The sequence below is a fragment of the Dermacentor andersoni genome, chromosome 2 (genome assembly GCF_023375885.2).
Source record: "Dermacentor andersoni chromosome 2, qqDerAnde1_hic_scaffold, whole genome shotgun sequence".
Taxonomy (NCBI): domain Eukaryota; kingdom Metazoa; phylum Arthropoda; class Arachnida; order Ixodida; family Ixodidae; genus Dermacentor; species Dermacentor andersoni.
Genome location: NC_092815.1, coordinates 22,942,951 through 22,969,722, shown reverse-complemented (window position 1 = coordinate 22,969,722; position 26,772 = coordinate 22,942,951). Strand labels below are relative to the sequence as shown.

The following is a 26,772-nucleotide window of genomic DNA, read 5'->3' as shown; positions in this document are numbered from 1 at the left end:
AGATACAATCATGTTTGAAATGTGCTTTCTACTTTTATTTGCACAAGATATTCTGTGTTTTAGCATTAAATGCAATATAAAGCCATCCTGTAAGAATTAGTACTTGTAAATGATTTATTTAATGTGGTCAATTTTGAGGAAGCCAGCCCTCACACACAGATTACTCAGACATCCATCGGAAGAGTTTATGCATCTTTCACTGCTGAAAATCTGGAGTGCTTCAGGGCGCAGAACATGATTTGCTTTGAACTCTAGGGGACAGTTATGTAAAGAAATCAGAATTGAACCTGGGCATTTCGCATGGCTTCTGTGCGCTCCTTGTGGCTAGCTTTCTTGCCAACCCAGACCCAAATTCCAGCCTCTGCATTGTCAACGATGTAAGAGTCCTGCAGAGGAAAGGAAAAGGTTCATAAAGGCACGATCATTGCATGATGTAGAATATGTCTAAAAATAATTGTTTTGTCTCTTTCTATCCACGATGTAACAGTGTTGCACATTACATTTGCCATTATTTCAGGGCAAGATGTTGGCTGATGTATATGGCTACGTACATTATAATTGGCACCTACAAAGCAATTATAGTATCCTTGCAGCTGCAAACAAAATTTTTTTCAACATTTAAGTGTATGCTTTACATCCAATATTTCGCATGAGTACATTATTTGCATACTGATGGCAATACCACACATACAGTGGTTGCTGATGTAGCAAAAAAACTTAGCTTTATTGCACACCGTTATGGCTACAATAACTTACCTGAGTATTAAGATCTTTCTGGTCGAGTGGTCCTGCTTTTACTTCTGTGACCCTCAGCGTGCCACCTTCATCTGAGCACCTAAATGTTAGGGGTACAGGTGGAAGTAGTGGAGTGAAATGAAAATTAAAATCTGGAGCAGAGTACAATAACTTTCTTTACAAGAGACCAAAATATTTCCTTTTGCCAATTTGTTTATTTATTCTGAATACCCCTAAAGGCTCTCATTCGAGGGTATTATATGGTGGGACATAGGCTGAACAAGTGATTCCATAGTACAAAAAGCAAAACAAAAACAAGCAAAATGATTACAGAGTATTAGTGCTCCAGTAAAACAAAAAGGACAGGGTAACGCGTCAAGATATAATCACACAGTAACTATTATTGAAAGCAATAGTAAATATTACTAGGAGCAATATAACAGCATACAATATACATAAACGTATTACCAAAGTACACATACATCAGATAGGCTAAGCTTCTGTAGTACTATGGCACGACTGCTTAATAATTTTGAAATTTAGTAACGTCTGATTCAGTTACAATGTGTGATGGTAGATTATTCCAGTCAGTAAAACATTATTATTTTTTGGCATCTGGAGCAGTTTAATAGCTATGCTCCAAAGTTAGAAGTATCAATGTAAATTCAATTCAGCTTTATATCTGATATAGGCCTAAGATGAAACGTTAAAAAAACATACAGGTCCAACACACATGTTGGAATCTGTGGATGAAAGCTTTTGTAAAGCGGTTAATTAAATGTTACAAAATACAATGCATGTCACTGTCTTTATTTTCATCCTATGCAATCTGTAATGTCATGATGTTTATACATTTCACCATTCACAAGCCATGCCGAAATATAAATCTCTGCACTTTAATGAACCAGAAGATGTCCTAAAAAGTTTTGTCTTTACACGCGTCACACAAGAACAGCTGAGCAGGAAGAGGTGAAGCTTGGCAGCATCTTTATATAATCTCATGACGTTGAGCAGGAGAGCTAGCACTGTAACATTTAGAATAACTGCCACTGCACATATTCCATGGTGTCATCTGACTTCCTTTATTTGTGTAACCAATGCCAAGCCAATTGAGTCCAAAGCTTGCCTGTAAAGCTTCACATCTCCACGGTGCTGGCTCTCAGCAGCTTCATCCTTGAGCACTTCTCGGTGGCTCTTGACCAACTTGTCTTCCAGTGGCAGCAGGTGATTGAAATACTGAATGCACAAGGCAAAGAAAAAGAAATACAAGTTGGCCCTCTGTAGCTTCTTTGAAAAAGGGAGACTAAGCACTAGAGTAAACAATTCTGCGCTAGATGCATCACAGTGTAAATTCTGTAGCAAGTGCCAGTAATCTCCTGGGTCTTCCATTACATTCTATGATGGCTCACTGAAACAAATAACATTCATCCTTGCTTGCACTCTCGTTGAACCACCACATGCGCTGCTGTACATTCTTCTGTAAATATACAGAAATTTAGTACATCCATAAAAATAAAGGCTATTGTAGTTTCACCCAAACTACAAAGCAGTAACAGTGATAAGCGGCAGAGAATTTCACATACTAGATGCAGAAACAACCATGGCTTCAGCTGTACCCATTTAAAGTATGGTTTTGTATGTGGCTTATCCATTAGACAAGATAGTACTAATTTAAGCTGGGACCACTCAGCCTAATAGGACCTGCTGAGTGAACAAGATCACTCAGAACCACTCAAAAAGTCCCCTGACCAAGGTTTCAGGTAGTCTCAGCAGCACTGGTAAGGCTGGTGGAAGCCCTTGTGTGAGAGAGAGTGTGTGGAGTAGTTCCAAATGGCCCCTTTTGCTTACTGGAAACTGCCAAGACAAATGAGAGTATGACATCTCACTTATTTCCTGCTACTAGTATGATTGAGTGGCTCAGTCTGAGCCTGTGCAGACTTGCAATACAGACAACCAAAAACTGCAATGTCGCACCACTCTCTCTAGTGCCTCCCCTTGCTCCAGTCATGCTACCATCACATGTTCGCTTACATCTAGTGTTACTTTTGCTTGCCTTCATGCTATTTGCCTTCTAATTATCCAAATTAATAAGTAAAGTGGCCGCCTGCCAAGTTTGGTGGCCAATGGCAGCATAACTTCATTACCACCCTAAAACAGCATTTGAGTAAAGCAGTGAGTAAGCAGCATTTGAGTGCATGCACGTGGCATTGAGCGTGTGCATGCATGCATGCATGTGTGTCTGTGTGTGTGAAGGTTTCTTAACAATTACGTGTTCTCAGTGCCACCTATGAGGAGACAAAACAAACTGCTTGGTGCTTTTTATTTACGTTTTGCAGTGCCCCTAGGGCTTTCTTTCATTACAATGATTGGTGGTGCCACGTGAAAATTTGTCAATTCAATAATCTTCCACCGAAAGAGTTGTGCAATGTGCCACACTTGGTTCTCTTTATGTGGTCCTTTTTGTAGTGTCATCACAAAAAATGTGGATTTATTTCGTAAGATACATCTGCATTTTCCAAAACTTGTGTCATATGATTCACCCACATTATTGGCACGAGAATCATAAAGATTTCTCACACATAGAGCTGTTTAAGTATACCATTAAGAATTTCTGAACATTCCTCATCACTAAAAGAGCAGTGCTTTTAATGCTTTCTGCATTTGGTTTGATGAAGAAATGTGCATTTTTTAACTTGTACCAGTCAATGCCGTGACATAACATGTGTCAATATGCTGTAACAGAAATCATGATTAGGCTGATAAGAAAAGATCAAGGAAGTAGAGGTTGTGCTGTAGCGCAGTTGTTTCCATTGGAAATAATAATAATAAAATAAAGCCAGGCTTATCTTTGTTCGGAACAGATGTGTAGAGCAACAAGAGTTGCACCATTTGAGCCTGCTAATAGAGAAGTTGAACTGGTGAGAAGCAAAGATGCCTGAAAAGGATCAAGGTGGCAACCCCTCCGCAGTCCTCTACTACATCTAAGCAAATAGTTTGGGAAAATAGTTCGTGAGTTTACATCTGAACTTGATGCTGATGTTATTTTCTTGCTTAATACATTGCTGTTTGCTGTTATCCTGTAAATATGTTTTTGCTTCACTTGAGTTTTATAGGCCCTCTAAGTATGCTTGCACCTGTGACTCAAATCTTTCCATAGCATGCTGTAGGCTCGAGTTCAATAAAACTGAAACTGTCAGGTAAACAGAAATTGAGCACTGACTTTGGTTGATCACCTGTAGGCATAATGGTTACATACTATGCGCCAATTAAATGGAAACAATCTATTTGCAAACTTCATGTAATAGGAACTAGTACTGAAACTATCCTGGCTCTCACCTGCTGGTAGAATGCATTTGATATGAAAACAGTTGGAAATACATGTTGGGAGGTAACTTACGTGGCTAAAGAAACCAACTCCTTGGACAATTCCCTTGCAGTTACACGAATGACTCCGCCGCAGCGTCAACTTTCTCAGCTTATTAATGTGCCTTTTGTTGCACATCATTAAGGAAACAAATAGCAACAGCACAATGTGCTGATATGCACACTACGATAATGGACTTGAATGTGATCGAGTCGAAGTCTGACAAACGAAATTGTGAAAAAGGGCGCAAGTGGTAACACCGTCACGAGTATGGTTTCGATTCTACGTGTGTTAGAATATTGAGCCACAAATAAAATAATCTAGAAAATCTACAGCGATCTACAGCGCCACATTTAACATGACGTGTGCAGAATTTCTAGCCAGCCTGTTACAGGTATGTACATTTCTCTTTTGCAAAAATGTCACTGAAGTTGCAACAAAATACAGTCGTATCTTTTTTTGCACCTTAGTAGCATTAGAGAGCTTTAGCTGAGAATTTATGCTCTGCTCTGCTTGGACCTGTATATCCTAGCGATTTTCACCCAGCAATCCACTTGGCTTTGCTGTCATTTTGCAGCCAAGTTCACTACCTGTCGCTGACATATGTGGGAGATGCACTTATCAAAAATGTGAAATGATACAGTCCTCTTCAGTGGCTCTGTGCGTGAAATCATAGTGGAGTGGAGTATAAGCGTTGCTCAACTAAAATTGTCTATTAAGACTACATATTTTAAAACAGTATTGTAAGTTCTTCCTGCCCTTCACCTAAGTAAAACTTAAAATAAGCAGAACAACTTTTCCTTCCTAAAGTGTCAAGATGTAACAGCAAATATCTGTCACATTATTACACAGTCATATATGCACTGTGTTGCATGGTATCAGTTGCAGAAAGCATTTCTAGTAGCGCACAAGCAATCTGCTTTGGAGAGTGTTTGCTTCCACCTGTTTCTGGCCCCCCATTTCACTTATATTTACATTTGCTTAGCTTTGTTTCATTTGGTGCAGCTTTATTATTATCTCCAGCACTGTGGCATGCACCAAAACAAGTGCCTCACAAGGTGACACCACATTTAAACACTTGCTAGATAATCAATATGGCCAGTAATGTCAACATGACTGGACAGTTCTAGGGTATGGAAAAGAGAGTTGGAAGAAATATTCATAGCTTTGGCACTTTGGTCTTGCTAGAGACTTGAAAACCAGACAGAGATTCAGATGACTTACCTCTTTCTCTGGTGAGCTGAGAAGCTTCTCCTGAGCATCTTCAACAATGACAATTGTGCCCTCACCATGCTCGGCTTTGAGTTGCTGTGCTGTGACTGCACCCTAGTGGAACATCATATATGATAGATATGAAGAACATAAAGCAAGTTGGATAATGCAGTAGCTGCTGGAATATTACCTAAATCACAAGCTCATCAACTTGTTACTTGTATGCTGGCAAAAGATTCAGTTGCTTATTTGCTATGAAAGCTGCAGTAGCTAGTTCTCCGCAAATTTAAAAGAGCTATTTACATGCACATTTGCCTTGGCACTGACGTACTAATGTTTTTTTGTTAGGCTACAAGTGAAAGCACCATTGCTGTGTAACTAAAAATTAAGTACATTGTAACATGCAAAACGTTTAACTTAAAGCAGTCACTTTATGACTTGAACAAGGTCAATGGGCTGACGTACCTGAATTTTCTCAACATGGTTGGCATAGCGACCAGTCCACACAAAGATGATTGTCCGTGCATCAATTATGAAGACATCCCCGTCATTCATATGACTCCAGCTGACGCCTGGCAACTGAAATAAAATTACATAATGACTGAAAATTAGCATAACTTGTTCATTATTATATGTGGAAGTGCTGCGAGCAAGTCACATCAGGCAGCTGACAATTAAGAAGTTGTTAAATCCTAATTCCAGACTATGTATAGGACACTTTGTTTGACTTGAAACTCTTAAGGCAATTTCATATGGTATTATGACACACAAATGACCTGATGAAACATGTCTATGGTGTCACATTGATGATGATGCTTAGGCTGATGCAGTCATAACTTCACAGAAATTTACCTTAAAGAGAATAGCATTAAGAACCTCAAGTTTAATCAACACTAACACGGATAAATTATAACATGTGCAGTGCTAGTGACAGACAGCGCCCATCACAAAATTATCTGGAAAGTACATTACTACGCTTATCGTCTTGTTTCTTGTAAGTTCTTTACATTATAAAGCACTGGCTGCTCAACAATTCATTTATTGCGTAAGTGTTTGCTCTATGGTACCTTTGTGAATCTAGTGGTGCATTCTATAGTACTATAGTCAGTTGCATGTGCTTACCTCTTTCACAATGGGCCGACGTTTACCCTTCACATGGTACATACGTGCTACGGTCTGATCTTCGACATGCGTGAGACCACTTGCGACCCCTCCATTTTGAATCCTGGGAGTATTTTTGAGTGAAAGGAATCATCAGGTTTGCATGCAAAGACACACATTTATCATACTTCGCATTTCAGCAAAAATTGACAAAAATTGCTGAAGAGAGCAAAAAGGAAATGGTGACAATTTTTTTCTGCAACTTATTATTTATGGCAGGAAACATCAGGAATCGTGTGACAACCACAGATAAACTCCTTAACCAGAATGCACTCATTGACTTCTTAATAAAAAACTTTTCTCCTGTTGTCATGCCTTTATGTGTTTTTGGTCTTGATACGTTTCTCTATATTGGAAAGAAAGTTGCCTCCTCCCAGGATGGCCACATTATTTCTTCTTCGACAGGAGTCAATGCATGTTAAAGAACCCCAGATCATCAAAACTAGTCAGGAGTCCCCCTCACTACAGCGTGCCTCATAATTAGACCGTAGTTTTGGCACGTGAAAAGTCAAAATTTGATTTTTAGTTGAGTTTTGAAGGCAGTGACTTCCCAAGGCATGTCCTTCTGGAACAATCAGAACCAGTTAGTAGAAACTCATAATGGTGCATAAAAAAACACAATTGTGTATCACACATTTTTCACAAGAGCCTTCCTTGTGCAAATTAGGACAGCGCTATGTGAAACATTAATATTTTCACTGCATTTTGGGAGAAAACCTCATAAGAAAGATTCTTCATATATGGACTTGCCTAGGCACTAGCTGGCTTGTTTGAATGATTTAATTTACTACTAATTAACCTTTAATTGATTATGTAACAAACTTATTGGCAGCTTTGGCTCCCACTGCACCATTTGTATTGCTGGAAAAAATTGGCTCTGTACCCACTAATTTTTTTTTTTTTTGTCAGCCTTCCCTGAAACAACTCTATAATATAGGGCTGTTATCTTGAGAAAAAAAAAATGCGCGATGCAGGCTAAAATCAAGAAAAATATCAGTAATCCTAAATACCAAGTTTTATCACAAGCTTTCTAATTGGGTAACTATTACCTCACATTAATGTTAGAATATGTTTTATTGCTACTTTTCTGTAGTGAGCAACTAGATTGAATTAACTTCTATGCTAACAGCATACACCACTTGAGCTTAGCTTTGATTACTGCACAGTTGTCTGTACTAATTACAAAAGGAATCTGCAGTGTAGAGCACAGTTTTACCAGGCAAATAGCGTCAAGCAGCTTAAAGTCAAATGCCTTTATAACAAAGTGCCCAAGACCTGCAAAATCTTTCATTATACAGGTCACTTCGTTGTAAAGGTCACGTATTGTACCGCTCACACCAGAGCAGGGCAAGCACGTTCAATGAAAGAAAACTTTTATTTAACACAAGTTCAGGAGAGACTTAGTGAAATAAGTAGCTAACTTCTTTATGTACTCTTTGATAGAATGTGCGACTGCAGCCAACCTTATTTCACTGCATTTAGTTCTCAGCATGCTCTGCAGCGAAAGCAGGAGCTGCGGAAAGTAAAGCTATAGATAGTTGGATGCTGGATATTGCATCCCTTGCCATGAAAATCCTTGGTTCATTTACAGATCTTTATCGCTATTGCCTTCTGTGACATTCACGTTTTCCATCCTAGCTGGTTTTGATGACATAATCGGTCTCCAGTTACACTTACATAATCACGTCGTCATCAACTGTGACGTACTCGTCAGCCATCACACCTGATGATCCTCTAAATCATGTAGCGCATGAGTGGAGCAATTCGTGGAGCAGTGCAGCAGGACAACTTCAGACATCGGCATGCTGTTTAATCGTGTCACTAGTGCTGCTTTTAACGCTAGCGCAGAGCACACCTTGGTGATATCTGCAGACGGCAGTGGCAGCACCATTACGTGGCATTCATTATAAAGCAAGAAATTAGCCGTCGTGGACACCTACATTTCTTAATTGTACAGGTAAATTCGTTGTAGTAGTCTCCGTTTGGAGGCATTCAGAATATATACAAAAGACAGGAATTCAATCGGGAGCTAGTCTTTCGTTATACAGGCCATTTTGCTGTAGAAGTATTCATTGTAGAGGTGTTCGACTGTATAATGGACAGAGGGACTTTCAAATGTGATGTGGGAGTCCATGTGTTGTGCAATGCAAGGAAGTACTGACAGGAGGGGAGCACAGCACATATTATAGTGGGTCATTATGAGAACCAAAGAAGCTGGAAAGCTTTCCCATTTTTGCTGCCTCTAAAGTAACAGGAGCATTTATTCAAAATATTGATCAGAATAGTGTTCATTATGATGACATATATTTCATTATGTGCCACGTAGTTGCTATAAAAGCATAAATTTCTTTTCACTTAGATTTTGTATACATATATGTGGCTTTATGGCCATGAATTTGCAATGACAAGCAACATACCAAATTTACAGCATTACACATAACACATTCATAGTTACATGCATATAACACAAGCATAGCTGCATGTTTAGATTTTGCTTGAAATGATATAGGTATTCATATTCAAGTACTCCATAATGAGTACAGCTCCCTGCACTCTAGTTCCTTTGTTTCATTATATTACTGTCATGATTGCACCTTGTGCAATCACCTTTCACTCCTCTCACCTACAAGCTGACATTTCCAGCATCAGCAGCTTAACGTATATTGGACTTAATATTATTCCGAACATAGGGTCTGCGCATCCTTTCTTTCATACTTACTTGAAATAAAGTAAGGAAATATTGCATATCTGATTCATGATTTGATTAATCAGTTTTAACATTGCAAGGTTATGCAAGGGCTATGGGAGATGCCGCAGTGAAGGGCTGAAGATGAATATTGACTAACGGGAGTTCTTTAATATGCACCCAAAGAACACAACACAAATGTTCTGCCCTCATTGGAATGTGGCTGCCAAAACCGAGAATCGAACCTGCTATATCGTGCTCTACGGCAGAATGTCATCGCCACTGAGCCATCATTGCAGACAATATTCAACATTGGAAGCCAGTTTTTCTAATAGTTTATTTGAATTTGAATTTTAGTTTATTTGCAACAATATTGAGGAAGACCAGAAGTAAAAGCTGTTTAAACAGCTTGAGAGGACCTAGCCACCCTACACACATGTCAGCATAATGGTAGTTGCAGCAGGAAAAAATAAATAAAAAGTAAATGTACAGTGCAGTGTACATGGCTCACGTACAGGCAAAACATACTTGCATATGCCGCGCGTCAGAAAACTTACACAAACACTATTTTGATAAACAGCAAAATGAAAATAAAGAAATTGGCAAGAACTTCGTACAAACGTGTATGAGTTTATGGGAAAGATGCTACTTCCAGTAATACTATCCGTAGTTGTTTGAATGAGAGTTGTGGAATGTCAAAGAGCTGTTCTCTGCTAAGTGTATTTAGTAATGTGGATAGCAAGAACTGTAGCATGTGCTTGCCATAATTTGTGCGGCATTTTTTTTTTTTTTGCCATTCTTCCGGTTTGCATGTATTATATTTTGTAATGTTTGCTTCTAATCCAGCTAATATTGCTAGCGCGTTAGTATTGTTGACTATACCAAACTTGTACTGGCGACACAAATTATAAGTGTACATAGAACTGACCTTAGTAATACTATGTTTTCTGAAAAGGTTCCCAATGTGAAAATGATATCGAACCTTACATATTAATCGAACCACACGCTTTTGCAACACTTCAAGCTTGTTGATATTTTTGTCAGTGGTTGCACCCCAAACTAATAAACCATAGTTAATTACTGGTAAAAAGAGCATTATAAAGAAGCATGTTGACAGGTACGGGGCAATCAAAAGAAATGTGGCGTATCACACCAATCATTCTAGACAACTTACTAATATGGTTTACGTCGTCATCCCATGTCATGTGTTCACCAAAGTAGACTCCCGTGGTTTTTATTGATGGCACTAGTTCTATTTCTATGTCACTTAACTTAATTGGAGCGAGCTGGACAGGTTTGTTTCGAGGTTGAAATAAAACTGCCTTTGTTTTATTAATGCTAACTTTTAGGAGGTGTTGAGTAGTCCAGTCATTCATTTTAGATAGCGCTTCATTACCTCTATATACTAAGCTTGTGCCTGAATTTCCTGCAAAAGATTAGCTGGTATCATCTGCATATATTATAAATTTAGCTGCAGTGGTTGGGATCTCATTAATATATAGTAAAAATAAAAATGGTCCCAGAATGCTTCCCAGGGGAACACCACATCTGATCAGTTTCTCAAATGACCTTTCTCCTGCAATGATTACATACTGAGTTCTAGATTGTGAATAGGAAGAAATTAAAGAGTGTGCAACGCTTCTATTATCATAAAATTCCAGCTTTCTTAACAAAATGCTGCGATTAACAAGGTCAAATGCCTTGGAGAAATGTAAACATAAGCTGAGTACCATTTCCTGACATTCGAATTTCGCTAACATGCACTCCTTTTGGGCTAGAAGGGCAAGATCAGTGGAGTTCTGCTTTCGGAAGCCGTATGGGCAGAATGTATAAGATTATGGCAATCTACAAAAGATGACAGGTGCAGTAAGATTATTTTTCAAAACCTTTAGAAAAGACTGGTAATATAGATATTGGCCTGTAATTGCTCATTTCATTTCTCTCCCCTTATTTAAATACTGCAGTCACCATGGCAGTCTGCATGTCATGCGGAAAAATTCCTAATGATAAGCTTTGATCAAATATATGAGTTAGAAATGGCACCAGAACATCGATTACGTGTTTCACTGGTTGTATTTGGATACCTGACTCATCAGTCGCTTTACTGTTGCTTAATGCTGTAAAAGACGAGACAACTTCATTCTCGGAAACTGGCCTAAGAAATGTGTGTTCAGTGTGAGAAATTGTATAATTAAAATCTGCATCAATGTTTGAAAACTGACTGGGTGAAAGAAAGAAGTCATGGGAACTGTTTGCCAACTCGCTACACGCTAATTCTACGCCATCTTGTAAAATCATAATCGTTTGTTCTGGCAGTTTTCCTAGCATTGTATAAGCGTCTTCCAAACGTTAGCATTATGTCCTACAGACGTATTAAATTTGTTGCATAGATATTCACTCTTAGCCCTTCATAGTTCTTTAGTAACGGAGTTTCTAAATTGCTTAAGCACTTTAAGTGCCTCAGGCATTATAGTTTCGATGAATGTTTTGTACAATTGGTCACATTTTCTAATTTAGTGGAGCAATTCCCTTGTCATCCATGGTTCCCAGCATTTTCTTTAGTGTCTAACTTTCTTTAAGAGAAACAAAGAATGATAGGCTTCCAGGAATACATTAAGAAATATCTTATATGCAGTGTCAGGGTTCAATTTTTCTAGCACAGTACCAGTGGCAATACGTAGTAGTTGTTCTCGGAAGAATCAATAAAATATTTTCATTTATCATGCACCCCTTCTAATTAGATGATATGGCATTTGGCTCTTTCCTTACCGCTACAAATGCGCTCATTTCAGTACTTTTATGTTATGTTTTATTTTAGCACATATTAGTAGCAAGATATACCATGATACATTAAATCGTATTCTGACCACTGGTGTTTTGAATGGAAGTAAAGCAGAAATAATTGTTCTGATAGTTTTTCATGATTCTGATGCTAAACTTCAAAGAAGTTGTCCAAGAAGTATGAATGAAATTAATAATTTATTTTTAGTATAAGTACTGAGAAGGAAAAAAGTTCAGACGTATACAAAATGTGTACCTCTCTCCTAATTCCCAACTTCTGTAAGTTATACCACCAAAAAAGAAATATGCAGATTTGGTGGTATGAATGTTAGCCATAGTGGTGCCCATGCTTTGCAGTAAAGCCTTGGCTTTACAACTGTGAAAATGGGTGAACATTTATGGTACAGAAAGCATTTGTTTTTTGCAATGACAGCAAACACATGGTTCCTTTTTTTACTGCATATTTAAGTTCTTGAAGCAATGTTTGTCAGGTGTGGAAGCATGCAAAAGCCTTCTCATACTTGATTAAATTGTTTGATCAGCTTTTTTGTGCAAGTAATCCGGTCTAGTCATGCACCTTAAACTGGCACTGGAGCCTTCACGTGCTTTGCAGAGTACTTGTACAGTACTATTCAGTAATGTACAGCATTGCCCTATATTGTACAGTAATTAATGAAGGCATTTGCACAGGAGGTGTCCAAAAAGTAAGAGCTTAGACTCCTAGTCAAGAACCTGCTGAAGGTCGGCCTGAAATCCACTGCGTGCTCTTGTGTGAGTGAAAACTCCAAATGACGGGAAGGATTACTCATAATACATTGCAAATGAGCTGTGGAAACGTTGATGATTAACCCAAGGCAAGAAAAATATAAAATTGCATTTGATATTACTCTAACACAATTACCAAACAACACACTCTCCTGAGCACGTACCGATGTTTGAGACATCGTTAAAACAGCATCGACATTGGATTGGCATACTAGACAACCTGACAGAAGCTTCTGTGTCTTGACCGTTGCTGTCATTTAAAATAATTTTGCTGCGTTGATGGAAGCACAAATTTTGTGTTGTTTGATTAGGGAAGTGTTAAGAGCACTGGAGGCTAGTTTTGAAGATAACTCCTATAAAAGTTTTATTTTTACAGGCTCCCCATCGTGTCAGAAATTGTCAAATCTTAGCAATAGTTAAAAAGCAACCGTTATTTTATAAGGTGCATGGCACTGCTTGTGGAAGAATTCCGACGGTAAAGCTTATTGACATGCCAAAAAGCAGCCAATCACATCGATTTATTGACCTATATCTTTGGGCCTGTTAAGGAACGAGCTAACTACTTCAAAATGAGAATATCAAGTATCCTATTTGGTACTGTAAGAAATAAAGCAGTAATGCCAAATCGATGTTTTGGAAAAGGTAGTCACCTCATTCCACGGGGGAAGTAGGACAAAAATCTCTGCGACTCAAAGCCCTGCACTTCCCGATGCTGTACAGGGGAGCCACCAAGGAAGTCATCCAGTTCCACAGTCTTGTAAGCAGCCACACCAGCTTCATCCTGAAAATCGTAATGCCAGTTATTTCTCAAGGATGGGAGCTGAGAGAGCTGGTTGGTGCACTGAAAAATTGTCAAAAAAAATTGTCACAGAATGAGATGCAGACAGGAAGGGCCCAATATTTTTAGCGTGTCCCTTTCAGGGCTTTAAAGGTTTCCCGTACACAGACTATAGTGCTATGGAATCAATTTGAACAACAAGGCCACACTCAGTTATTCAGATGCTACATTCCGAGTATCATAAGTCAACTTATGTGCCATAGGTGCCTATAAGGAAACTGTGAAGCTGCACATAATACCGTAGCACTGAGAGAGAAAGTGAACTATGCTTCCTTTTTTTAATTTCTGTAATCTGTGATTCTAGTTGCAGTACATAAGAAAGTAAAACAAACACTTTTGTCAGAAGTACACAAGCCACACTGCAGGTGACTGAGCACTAAATATATAACAACTGAGCAAGAAATCTGAAGCAATGAAATTACCAGTTGGGGAGACATGAACATCAACTTGTACTATTCCACCACATTCAAAACAAAGCTATCTGTATCCTTAGCACCTCCAACTCCTCCAATACAGATTCCATACTGCGCATTAACCAGGTCTTCGCTTCTGTTTTGTTTTAACCTAGCTCTTTCAAACAACTTAACCCTTGAATGCTTACATGCTTAAGTTTCATGCTTACTGTGTCACACGGCTCCAAGCTGTGCATCGTAACATGGCACGCTTAGCTTCACATTTGCTAGCGAACAGTGACAAGTGGTCTTTGTCAGCAGAGTGGCCTCATCTTGGTTTCAAGCAATGCCGTCACCTCAAGTAATGGTGAAGCCATGACAGAAGCTGCAAGCACTAAAAGGTGTCAATATGAATGCTGTTAAGGTGGCTTGAATTAAAATTTGAGATGGAACTAAATTACTAATAAAATACAAAAATGACTAAGTTCCAACTAAGTTCCAAAAAACAACATAGCTATCAATGAGGTTACACATTCCAGAATCTTCAAGTTTGCTCTTTTTTCTACAGCATACTACTGCTACTGCCACATGCAGAACCACTTTACCCTGCTTCACCTGCGTGCATGTGTGTTTTCATTATGCCTAATTTGATCGTGCTAGTCACTCAGGTTATTACACAAATATAGCCAGTTGGCACAGTCATACAGCTTTTCTATATACAAAAATGCAGAGGTCCATTGTCCTATCCCCAAGCAATACACTCAGGTTCAGAAATGAAAAGGAAAATACACCAAGAGACTACATAGGCAGTGTAATTTCTATGAAAAAAGAAAGCATGAAGCACAAGTGAGAAAACAATATATTTGACAAATAATTAATTCATATTTAAAACAGCGCCAAAAAACACTGACAAGGGAGGACACAGGACGAGCGCTGACTGCCAACAACACCTTTATTCAGCGCTCGTCCTGTGTCCTCCCTTGTCCGTGTTTTTTGGCGCTGTTTTAAATATGAATGATCCGTACCAACTAGCTCGCACCCAAACCCTTCTGAGAAATAATTCATGCCTTTGTGAAAGTGAGGGCAGAATATGTAGCCATATTATTGAAACAAAATACAGAAAGCATGGCATAATTTACCAGAATTGGTGTACGTTCAGTACATATTTAATGACACAAGCGTGTTTGCTTAGAATTAGCAATATTGAAAGCATCTGAAATGTTATGTTTGCATAAAGCATCAAAAATAACTCGCTGACACAGGTAATCTCAGTGCTTAATGCGTATTTGGATGTGTTTCATGTAGTTCCGGGGAAGATGCTAGCCAGAGTTTTTAAAATCAGATATGTTAATATTATTATGGGTTGCTAAATTATAGTGCCACATGAGCACCGATATTTTTAAAAAACTTTCTTCTCATTTTGTTTGTTAAGACTTTAGTGCAACTCTTTGCCTAACTCTTCCTTGTTTGTTGGTATTAGTTGGCCATGGCTGTCTTGCACAATATGCCACGTGTTTCTTCAATACACTTCATTTTCCCTGCAATCTGCAGAATTTCCTACAAAAATTACTAGAGGAAACTCTGGCATTAGTGCCTTTGGGAGCTACAAGTGTGGTGGTTTGATCACCAACGGAATGATGGTTAGTACATGGATTTGCCAGAACTTCATCCTTCTGGCTTCAAATGGCCTTGTGACTTTGAAAATTATTCATTTGCGACAAAATATTGCATTATAAATGCAACAATTTATATTGATTATGCATGTACATATATAGAGCCTTATTACCTTCTGCATTTAGAAAAGTAGAATATTTAGGACAATAGAGGCAGATAAAGTGCAGCTAATAAAGTCATAAGCATGCAGATTAGAAAAATTCATGTAGTAACTATGATTTCCATGACTGGTGAACGATCGCAGTGCCAGAGTACCCCATAGTAATTTCAGCAGAAAACTATGCTGCAATCCACTCTCTTGTATGGTGTTTCAGCACTTAACATGGCATGAAAAAAAAAAGGGGAGATGAAACCATGAAGCAGTAGAAGAGGAATACAGCATTTACCATTTAGAAGAACAAAGAAAGAAGAAAGTTTGAGGTGATGTACAGAATGTCACTATGCTTGCAGCCAAGCTGCAGAGTTTGCTTGTTGTAAAAAATGAATACGAAAAGAACAGGCATACCAGTAATTTGTTTAATGCATTACATTATGTAGAGATCTACTGGAGAATTCTAGGAAGCTTACCTGAGATGTTTGCGCTCCAAGCCAAAAGTGAATGTGAATGTCAAGGTTTCCAACTGCTTTCTTGCTCTACACAAATAGAGGGCAGACATGCATCACTGTCTCGCATTTCAAGCTATCTTAGCAAAACTCTGAATTACAGAGCCTGGTGCATAGATAATAAATAAGATTTCACTTACTTTCATGTAGCAGTTCGGTTTCTCGGTGCTGTCCGATGCCTTAAAGTGAGTGAACAGAAGGTTGCTACACATTATCAAAACCATACATGTGTCGTCAAGTCAATTCACTACACAAGGCAATCGTATGTGAGGAACATGAATAATAAAATTATCCAGTTTACCAAACAAGCTTCACACATATTAATGCTACCTTTTGTACTGATTAGAATTGCAAAAAGCAAAATATATTTTATTTTCTGCTGCAGGCAATATGAGTACACATACACAAAACTTTATTGCACAGTGTAATGTTTCACTGTACTTTAGAAAGAGGAGCAGTGAAGCTAAAAAAATGTATTGTTTAGTGCACATTTATAGCACTGTCACATCCAGTTGTCACTGTGTTACCATTACTGCTTAATCAGCCACGAAAAATTGGCAAAATTTGTCTTGTGACTAAATCCTTACTATATCTTACCACTGCCACAATGTATGAATCTCCATTGAAGAAATATCCATAATTGTCCTTAGGAAGCTGCACAAGTTGCATTTTCTGAAAATTACAAAATGGCAATTTAGTGGGCTTACTTGGGCAGCAGCAACACAGAAGTGCAAAAGGAAAGGTAATTGAAATAAAACTTGCCTCAATTCGCCAAATGGTAAAGAATGTGTTGTTTTTGGGCAGCGACTTGAACATTGGATCTACAGAAGACATGATGCTGCAAAAACACAAATTTACACGTAGTTGAAACTGACATATTTATTACACGCTCCCTAAACTGAAATGCACTTTTAATAAACGCGCATCCACACCGCTTTTACATTCGGTTCAATCTAGAATCACTTGAGCTTGCCGATAACGTGCATTACAAATGTCGCAAACTTGACTTGTAAGCAAATGGAAATACAGGAACTTCCTCGAGCGCAGCATGCACTAAACAGGGAATAAACGATCGAGAACCGAGATTGCATGCTTTATTTATCGATTTATTTATTTTGAGTCGATTGTGTGTGTTCTTGTGATCTGAGGAAAGAATAAGGCATGGTTAATCGTTTGGAAAGAAATTGAGTCCGGTACGAGGGGTGCGCAGCTCCAATTTAAATGCGCCGTCGGCGAAACGACGCGAACGCTTTTCCCGCGCGGAAAGTGGGCGCTCATGCAAAAGCAAAGAAACCGACACGTTTGATCGTTTTCGCGATAATCTCCTGAATCGCATTTCCCGCTTCGCGCAGCGGATTTCAACCGGATACAATGTCTCGCTGGGGAGCACGCAAAGCGGAGCACACTCGGGCGATATGCGCGTTTTTGTTTGTTCGTACAGAGAACAATTGTGGAATCCGGCCTCGTGGACAAGCGATGACCAGGATTGTCTGGCAGCGAGAACACTTTCCTCCAAGTTCCGCGTTTCAGTCTCGATCCCTTCCGCCTCTTATCTTTATTGTAATGAACTTTGTGCCCGGCAACTACTGCGCCTTTCCTGCATGCTATAGGCTCTACAAGATATATGCTAGCGCAATTCAGAGGCGCAAAATGTTTTTGACCATGCGGCCAATGGCGTTTCAAAATATTATCTGGATGTATATACGTGCATGTTTTGTTGTGCCGTCAATTTCCTTTCATACAATTTTTTTAAAATCGCTTTTCCATCGAAGCTGCACGCGTAGACGGTACGTACAATTAGATTAGCAATAATTTAATTAGGCTTTCAGTTTGCAGCTTTCCCTTCAGTGTGACCGCAGTAGAAAGGCTACACGGCGCCTGCATATCCGCGTTCTTGAAGAAGCCTCCGATTCGCGTGCACGAACTACCGGCAACTCGCTCTGCGCGCTCGATATATATTCGGGACGCAGATGACTGCGCCGTGGCGTGTCCGAGGCCAACTATCCAAGCGAAAGGTTGTGTTTGGAAAACAAAGAACAACAAGAGAGAGCACGGGGACGAGCTGGCCGGGAAAGAAGAATGGGAGAAAACCGGATGCGAGAGCCGCACGATGCCACAGGCAGCGATGACACGCATGGCTGGCTGGCGCCGCGGGAACAGTTGTTCAAGAGCACGCGGAGAGGCCCGCAAACGGAGCTTTTATCTGATTTCTCTGCTGTCGCTGTCCAGCGTCGGCGCGCCACCTTGTCCACTACAAGCGCTTGCGGTCGTTCTTTCGGATGCGACACTGAACTGAATGTCTGTGTAGCGCTGCAAGCGTTATTTCAAGCAAAATATATTACCGCTTCGTATGGCGCTCACATTTTACGGCGCCTCTTTTTCCGTTATAAAGCGGGCATGAACTTATATTCATCCATATGATACAAAAGACGCCAGAACAAATTGCCGCGCGCTAACTGCGTGCGCGTTCAGAACCGAAACCCATTGAAATCCGACGGCGAAACTTCGACCTCTGACTCCCTCCCTTCTCATCGCGCAGCAAACGAAACAGCCAAAATAAGGACCTTCGAACGCTACGCTAGCAATCATCAGCTACAATACACTAGACAGGTGCTATACCAACAGCGAACTACCTTTTCACGGGACGCTTAAGAGATGTATGCGATACAAACATACAAAAAGAGCGCCGCCTCAGCCGGCAACACCTGCCGCACTTTCAGCAGCAGACGACAGAGGAGCGGGCGCACGGCGGCCGCTAGGCCTGAGAGGCGAGGTGCCGTTCCAATGCGCGACCAAGATCGTTGTGCACCTCTCGAAATCCTAGACGTGTCCCGCGGGGCGCGACCCATTGGCGACGAGATTGGAAAATTACTTACCTTTTATGGTGCTGCTTACGAAGATTAACTCCAGATAAACAGACGAAAAGCAAAAGTCTCTGCAGAAACAACGAACGCGGCCGTATCACACCTCGCCGCTGGTTTCCATTTCGCCGCAGAACATCTACCGTTCGAAGAGACTCCCTGACAGGAAGTAGTGCGCTGCCAACACCTTCAAGTATCGCTCGCCACAAACTGCCTTCTACCTATGAGTTTAACTAAAGCGGTTCTTAACGACTGGTAAAGTGCTCAGCTGCATGTTTTCTGGCAGTGTGGCCTTTATCTTGTCATGTTGCTAGCGAAAAGAATGAAGTGCGTGTGTTCCTCCGCTGTCTCGAAACAGAAACCTGTTGTGCGCGCGACGGCGTTTCTGCTTTTGTGTTGCGCGTTCTTTCCCCTTCCCGACGCCGGCCCGGCCCGTCAGCGCGCACAATGCGCTTCTCACCCTAATTCCAGGGCACAAGAGCAATCATAAGCCACCCACTCTATTCTCCCTCTTCTAACGCATCTCAGTGTGTCGCGGGTTCGGTTTTCATCGGTTTAGACGCCTTTTTTTTTTCACAACTTCGTTTTCTTTCGCATGCGAGACATGCGAAACTGACCAGAACGTGCGCTTGGTTTCGCTTTGACTGGCCTGCGTAACGTGGGTCACCCGCCGCACCGCACCCGCTTAGTGCCAGTGTCCCCTTTTCATTCTCTTTGCTTCCTTTCTTTCAAGTGCTTGTCCGACAATGGCAAAGAGGAACAAAGCCTGCGAGCGAATGGCATTTTAATCGGAGAACGAGGTCGCCGTCGTAGTGCACTTTGGTAGCACTCTGGTTGTGGGATTCGGACAGGTGATAATCGGTTGCGGGACGTATTTTAGCAACATTGGCGACGGAAAGCAGACGATGCACTCCACTTAGTTGGTGAGATCGACATGTTTTCACTGTAATTAGCCGATTCCTCATATTTGTGCAGTTAGTCCGAAACAACCGCTTAATTTCGTTAATGTATTGCGATAGCAAAGGCTGCCAGTGCGTAAATACCCGCTCAAGAACCATTCAGGCCGGCTTCCAGTACAATACGGGACAAGGCGCATGCACGTTTGCAGAGAATAGAGCGTACGCAATGTGCGTACATTCAGCCGCGCATAAAGCAAACAGTACGTCCACTCTTCGAATGGCTAAACATGGTACGCGCAGCAGTCTCCTGCTCCAATTTTCATTGCTGGCAGCAATGCCTCGGGAGTCATATTTTGTCTTTTCTGCACTTAAAGAGGGCAGGTGACGCGTCTGTACAGCGATGGACGACAGCGGGCCTCATAATTGCAGCGCGAAGCAGGTCGCGAAAGAAAAGACCCACCTCAAAGAGAGAGGACGACGTGAGCGTGGATGTCTGCTACTGGAGTTCTGCTAACGTGTCGGTCCGCTATATTTTCTTTGTTATTTTGCCTTCCTTTCTCGTCTCGACTCTCGTCCCGTCTGCCGGGCCTGCTTTCCTGCTGCGCTGCTGAAGCAAACGTTTGCCCAGCCGCGCCTCGGCTTCCGCGGCTATCCTCTCTGTGTTGGGCATCATTTTCCTTTCCTACTTTTATTTCTATATTCTTCAATTCGTGCCTTTCGTTTAATGGAGGGATATGTCTTCTCTTTGCGAGGTATACCTAAAGAAAATGCACAAATAGTCGGAAGCAGCGAAAGGCGGCGTTCGTGAGCAGTATAATCTCTCCAGAGATCTGTGCGTAATACGCATACGCTCCTTGGCTGCGGACTGTCTTACGCCGCACGTCTCTTATCTCTCCTACACTTGCCGCTAGAATGGGAATCGATGCGGAGAATTCCCTCGGACCAATCGTGTTTTAGCGCGTTCTCACGAACGGGGGGGGGCGGCTAAGATTATAAACGCCAGAGGCGTCGATCGGGAGTTAAAAAGAATGATGCTGTCTGCGGGGCGTGTTGCTCACACATGTGCTTTTTAGACCGCAGCGGACACTCGATCATGCCGCTGTTTCCCGATCGCTTCCGACAATCCATCCTAGTCATGCTGCTGATTATGATATTTACCGACAAACTTATTGGCATGGTCGAATGGTTGAAACCGCCGCGGGGCAATTCAAGCGTGCACATAGCCTGCAAGACTAGCCAATTGTGAAGGTGCCAATGGTGCCTTGGGAAATAGATGAGTTTGATGAAACGTCACTCAGCGTGGAGATATAATTGACATTCTGGAGTGAATTTCCTTCCTATAACAGAAAGTACTGTGCAGTAACGAAATCCGTCCAACTATAGTAACCCAAATATCTATCACGTTTTCAGTGGCTATAAGCAGCTAGGAAGTTAGTGTGGATGAGCCACAGCTTACATACGAAAATTATGCTCTTCAGCCACGAGCGATGGGCAATGAAAAGGGCGAGAGAGAAAAAATCCGCTAGATCTTTATTTCCGCAGAAATACACCTTTTCTCCGCATCGCATTGTTTAGTGTTCGCACACTAACCCGCGCTCGTTTCGAACCCTGTGGAGTCAGCTTGCAGTGTAGAGCCGTGCCGCTTCGTGAGGCTGGGTTGTAAGAAGCAAGAAGTGTACACGTATCGCCGCCAGCGAAATTTCGCACTGTACGATGCTAATCTCGTTACAAAAGGGCCCGAGTTTTTGGTTGGGTTTCGGCAAAGCATTTCTGATTTAGTGATAAAGCTCAATGCTTCGGCTGAAGAAAAAGCGTACGCGCAGATTATCCGACGGGGCTCCATGCGCCTGCAATATCCCTTTACTTGCAGTGAAAAAGGGCCCTTAGTTATAGCTTAATACTACCGTTTTCTTTGGGTTGACACGTTTTCGCTATTATTTATATTACTTCCACTTTTGCTTAGCATTTACTTTGCGTTTCTTTCTTTCTTTCCTTTCATTTTTGTAATCCTCGCGCTCCCTTTTGACCGATTCCCCGTGGTGGGTATGAGCCATTAATTGGGAGCAAACAAGCTTCATGTTCCGCGCTACCGGCTTCCTCGTTGCCGTGATCGAAACTGCAGCCAGGATAATTACGAAATGCAGACCCTCATAGCATCGTGAGGGCCGAGCGCAACTCTAAAGCACGAGAAACGGGCGTTGTGCACTTTCCGAATATTCCCGCAGGGCCACATTAAGCGTAGCGTAGTTATACTGAACAAACGGCGAGCATATTGTCACGTGGTAGTGACGATGAAGAAAGCATCAAAACTGTGAATGGCGGAACTAGTGTTTTATTGGGCGAACCTGTGCCCTCCAAAACAGGCTACACTCAAAGCACAGCAAGAGCGGCGAACACGGTCGTCGAAATCTGCCGGTCAAGCGCGTCGGCTTTTATACACGGACCATCGAACATGCCAGAGTAATCGCTGGTGCCCGCGTGTCTTCCAGAAAGTTCTACATCATTTGCGTCGCGCATACATGCAATCAGATTACACAAGGTTCGGTGACAACAGAAAGCGGATAGAACCATCGATAGCATTCCAGAAACTTCCGATACATGCAGGCGCGTCAAGAGCTGTGCGATAACGTTTCTTAGGCGGTGAAATGTGGTCAGCCGATAAACAAGTACACGTGTCAATATCGTCAACGTCAGCAGAGCATGTTCTTCAACAGCAGGCGCGCACAACAAAAAAGTGACCACAACAGTGATCACAGCAACGACAAATAATAATAATAATAATAATAATAATAATAATAATAATAATAATAATAATAATAATAATAATAATAATAATAATAATAATGATGATGATGATGATGATGATTATGATTATGATTAGGATGCACTATGCAGCAGGGCGAGTTCCGCATACATCTCAGCCTCAGCCATTCAACTCTCGGTGCACCGTTGGTCCCCACGTGAGTTCTTGCTGACACTTTGAAGAAGTGCGAATAAACATAGCACAGAAATATGTATACTGTCATGTTGCTACTGATGGTCGCAGGCGAACGCCATGGCGCCTTACACGAGGGCCGAAGGTTCAGCACAACCGACCGTGACCTCGCGAATATGGGTGTTATGCCGACGTGCCTCCGTGAAGCTCGGAAGCACACTGAGCAATGCGAGCGGCCCTCCGTTGCTGTGACACTTTAAAAGGCACGCCTGGCCCGTTTCTGTCATGTCCGAGGAGAGCTTGAGATGGCGACAGGCCGCAGGCGCGCTTGTCGGTGGTAGTTCCCTGAGCAGTTCGCCTGAGCAGACGGCGCCTGGACATGCAAGGCGGTCGCAAATCTCGATAAGCCTGCTCGCACCGCCAAGAAGTGAACCTGTCGTGAGGACGTGTTGGCATTCTCATTCGACATTGTGTCCTCCCCGTAAAAGAGAAGCGTGCGCAGTGACCACCGTCGAACCGAGAGTGCTTCGCTCCAGAGTCATCGGAGTCGTTACGAAACTGCGGCTTGCTTTTGAATGCTATGCACGCTTGCCGGCTGGGATATCTATCTATCTATCTATCTATCTATCTATCTATCTATCTATCTATCTATCTATCTATCTATCTATCTATCTATCTATCTATCTATCTATCTATCTATCTATCTATCTATCTATCTATCTATCTATCTATCTATCTATCTATCTATCTTACATGTATGTATGTATGTATGTATGTATGTATGTAGCTTAGGTAGCCATACATTAGAGGTTATACAGAGATCGTTCGCACACTCTGTGAAGAGTCCTTTGCATGCGAAGAAACTATTCGTTTGCTCCCAATTAATGCTCCATTTGTGCTTTTAATAAACAACGCTTCACCTTGAACGATGTAATCGCAGAAACTTGCTAACTGTAAGAATATCAGGATGTTCACATCATGGTATTCTTCTAAGTTTCTAACATTTGCCAACTCCTTGTTGCGACTATACACAAGCACGCACGCACATGTTTGAAGTCGACGTTGAAAAACGCGAACTTTTTTTCGGCGTTTCGGAAAAGAAAGGTGTGTGTGTGCGTGCGTGTGTATGTGAAGAGAGAGAGAGAGACTAGAGCATTGCAGGGGCCCGAGCCCGAAAGTACCATGCGTTGGCCCGTCCGAGCCCGAGCCGGTGATATCAAACCTGGCCCGGTCGTACCAGTTTCGGGCCCGAAAGATTTCGGCCCACGGCCCGATCCGGTACGGTTCTGTTCGACCCATTAGCCCTTGAGCATATGCCCGAAGCTAGATCGATTTCTGGGTTATTGTGAAGAGATACTGTCATGTGATCAAAGGGCGCCGGGCGGTCTTCAAGCTGTATATATATATATATATATATATATATATATATATATATATATATATATTCCCTCGTAATTACATAACATGTTCGCGTAAGTTACGTACAGCCTTTTTATTACATTTTTTTCCCTTACTCACCACACGTAAAAAAAGTATATAACGATAAACAGGTGGCAGATATCGAAATTTTCTCCGCTTCAGCCAAACCACTTCTGGACATTACATGCACGACAAATCTCAATGGGCAGTTAGCTGAATAACAAAGCGTCGTTAATTACTTTTGTACTTCATTATATCAGGGCACACCTATCAATTGCGCAACTAAAGCAGTTTAAAAGTATGTTCATTTCCTTGACTCGCGCGCAGGGCACCTGAGGGCCTCAGTGACCTACACGTATAAGGTCCTGCGTTTTGATGTTAAACCCGATCATCCCCAAAGTTTTGCCCCCTTTCATAGCGGATAATATCCATTGCAGGTGTTGCAGAACTAATGAACGCTGCCCGCCTTTTGTGAGGAAGTGGTCAATATATCTATTTTTCATATTATTATATTTATCGGCTCATGCTAACCATAAAATACTCATAATTGGTGATTTTAATACGCCTGACATTTCCTGGAAAACTGGCGAAATTTCAACCCATTCTTTTTACTTATCTGCCAAGTGCAACTTGTTACTTGATCTTATATATTTTACATGTCTGCGCCAATTTAACAATATTATGAACTCTTGTGGCAATGTACTAGGCCCATGCCTTAATGACGCAGAAGCTGTTAATAAATGTCATCCCCCGTTTCATATTTCATTACAATTCGCGATACCTAGTACCAGAAGATTAAAGGGTACAGCAACACCTCGGTCTTTTAATTTCTCAAGCTGAGATTACGTGGGTTTTTACCACTATCTTAATATGCTAATGACGCGAAACTTTTCAAAGCGGTAAAAAATGTTAATGATTGCGCCGCTCTTCAGAAGGACATAAGAAATTTTGCGTCATGGTGCGCTGAAAGCAAACTGGTCATGAAGGCACCAAAAACGAAAGTTGTAAGCTTCGCGCGGGAGGCTAACAGGACTTTATTTCCCTACAGCGTTAAAGACGTTCTCCTTCCAGGAGCTCAGGGAACAAAGGACGTTGGAGTGTACTTCGATAGCTCTCTGAGTTTCTCGCCCCACGCTCAACAGACGAGGCAGCGTGCATTTCGAACGCTCGGCACAGTATGTTGGGTGACGAGAGACTTCAAACAACCTGGGCCATTTGTAACTTTATATAAGAGCGTATACCTTTCAGTTCTTGAGTACGCCTCCGTTATTTGGGGCGGCACTTGTACGTCAAATTGCCAACTTCTCGAAAATGTGCAAGTTCACATCTATATTCAAACATCGACTCTGTCAAAAGCGTGCTACGAAATTACAGAACACTTCTACCTGGGGCGCTGCATCTTTCCGGCACCACACCCCGAACTTAACAGGCCGCAGTCGCTAACACTATACGCTTACTACAGACACACATAAGTATCCAAACCCCGCCAAATTGCACGTTTTCTATCCCGACGCGTACCCCAGCGACACCTGCCCCTCATGCGGAGACACGGCGGCACTCGCACACGTGCTCTGGGAGTGTAGAAACGCTCTTGCCGACTATATACCTCGGACCATTGGGAGAAGTCCCTAAGAAGTTCACTACTCGCCGACCAGCAATGGGCCGTCCAGCAGGCCCGCGAAACGGCCGCCAGGTACTCCCTGTCGGTACCTACGTGGGAGACGCCCGCTACGCGCTAAGCGCGTCCTGCCCAGGACCATAATAAAATTTTCCAGTCCAGTTCTGTCAAAAGCCTTCCACCTCCATAGAGCTAACACAGACACTCGCGTTACCTACCCTCTAGCAGGGAAGAAGTTTGGGCGTGTTGGTAGTTCAATCGTAAGCTGGGATGCATAGCGCAAGAACGACACAAGGACGAAGCAGGAACACGGGACGAGCACTAACGAGTAACCAAAGAACAAAGATCAGGAGGAAGAGCATAGGAAAGTCCCAAGGTACTAGAAATGCACTTTAGCAGGGAAGAAGCTTGGGCGTCTTGGTAGTTCAATCGTAAGCTGGGATACATAGTGCAAGAACGACACCTATGCTGTTCCTTTGGTTACTCGTTAGCGCTCGTCCCGTGTTCCTGCTTCATCCTTGTGTACTTCTACTGAACAAAGCATAATCGTAGCTGGCTCAAATTACGAACTAGGCAACATGTACCCTAGCTAGTATGTTTTATTATAAAGGTAATTAGTGGATACTTAATTCATGTATAAACTCTGATTTGTTGTGCAGGTGATGTCAGTCTCTTTGCACAGCCCAGCTGCAAAGGCTGAATTGCAATACATGTCAAAGCAATTTCTTAATGTTCAAATGAAGAAAAAGAAAGAAAGTGCACAAAGACAGAGTATTTGTTACGATGTAAAGCGGCCAAAATCGCCCGCGGCGTGCTGGCGACGCCGGCA

General features: G+C 41.7%; 1 protein-coding gene across 1 annotated transcript in view; it reads right to left on the bottom strand.

The window, feature by feature from the left end:
* Nucleotides 1–19,220, bottom strand: part of LOC126542827 (advillin-like) — a 39,723-nt gene extending 20,503 nt beyond the window's left edge. Inside the window, exons 1-12 of the mRNA XM_050189935.3 lie at nt 19,088–19,220; nt 16,974–17,049; nt 16,809–16,883; nt 16,352–16,390; nt 16,176–16,241; nt 13,355–13,485; nt 6,434–6,536; nt 5,777–5,890; nt 5,324–5,425; nt 1,862–1,971; nt 757–835; nt 288–386 (exon numbers count right to left, since the gene is read on the bottom strand). Of these exons, the coding sequence (XP_050045892.2) occupies nt 288–386; nt 757–835; nt 1,862–1,971; nt 5,324–5,425; nt 5,777–5,890; nt 6,434–6,536; nt 13,355–13,485; nt 16,176–16,241; nt 16,352–16,390; nt 16,809–16,883; nt 16,974–17,045 (990 nt within the window). The 5' untranslated portion in view covers nt 17,046–17,049; nt 19,088–19,220. The remainder of the gene's footprint in view (nt 1–287; nt 387–756; nt 836–1,861; nt 1,972–5,323; nt 5,426–5,776; nt 5,891–6,433; nt 6,537–13,354; nt 13,486–16,175; nt 16,242–16,351; nt 16,391–16,808; nt 16,884–16,973; nt 17,050–19,087) is intronic.
* Nucleotides 19,221–26,772: the final 7,552 nt, after the last annotated feature.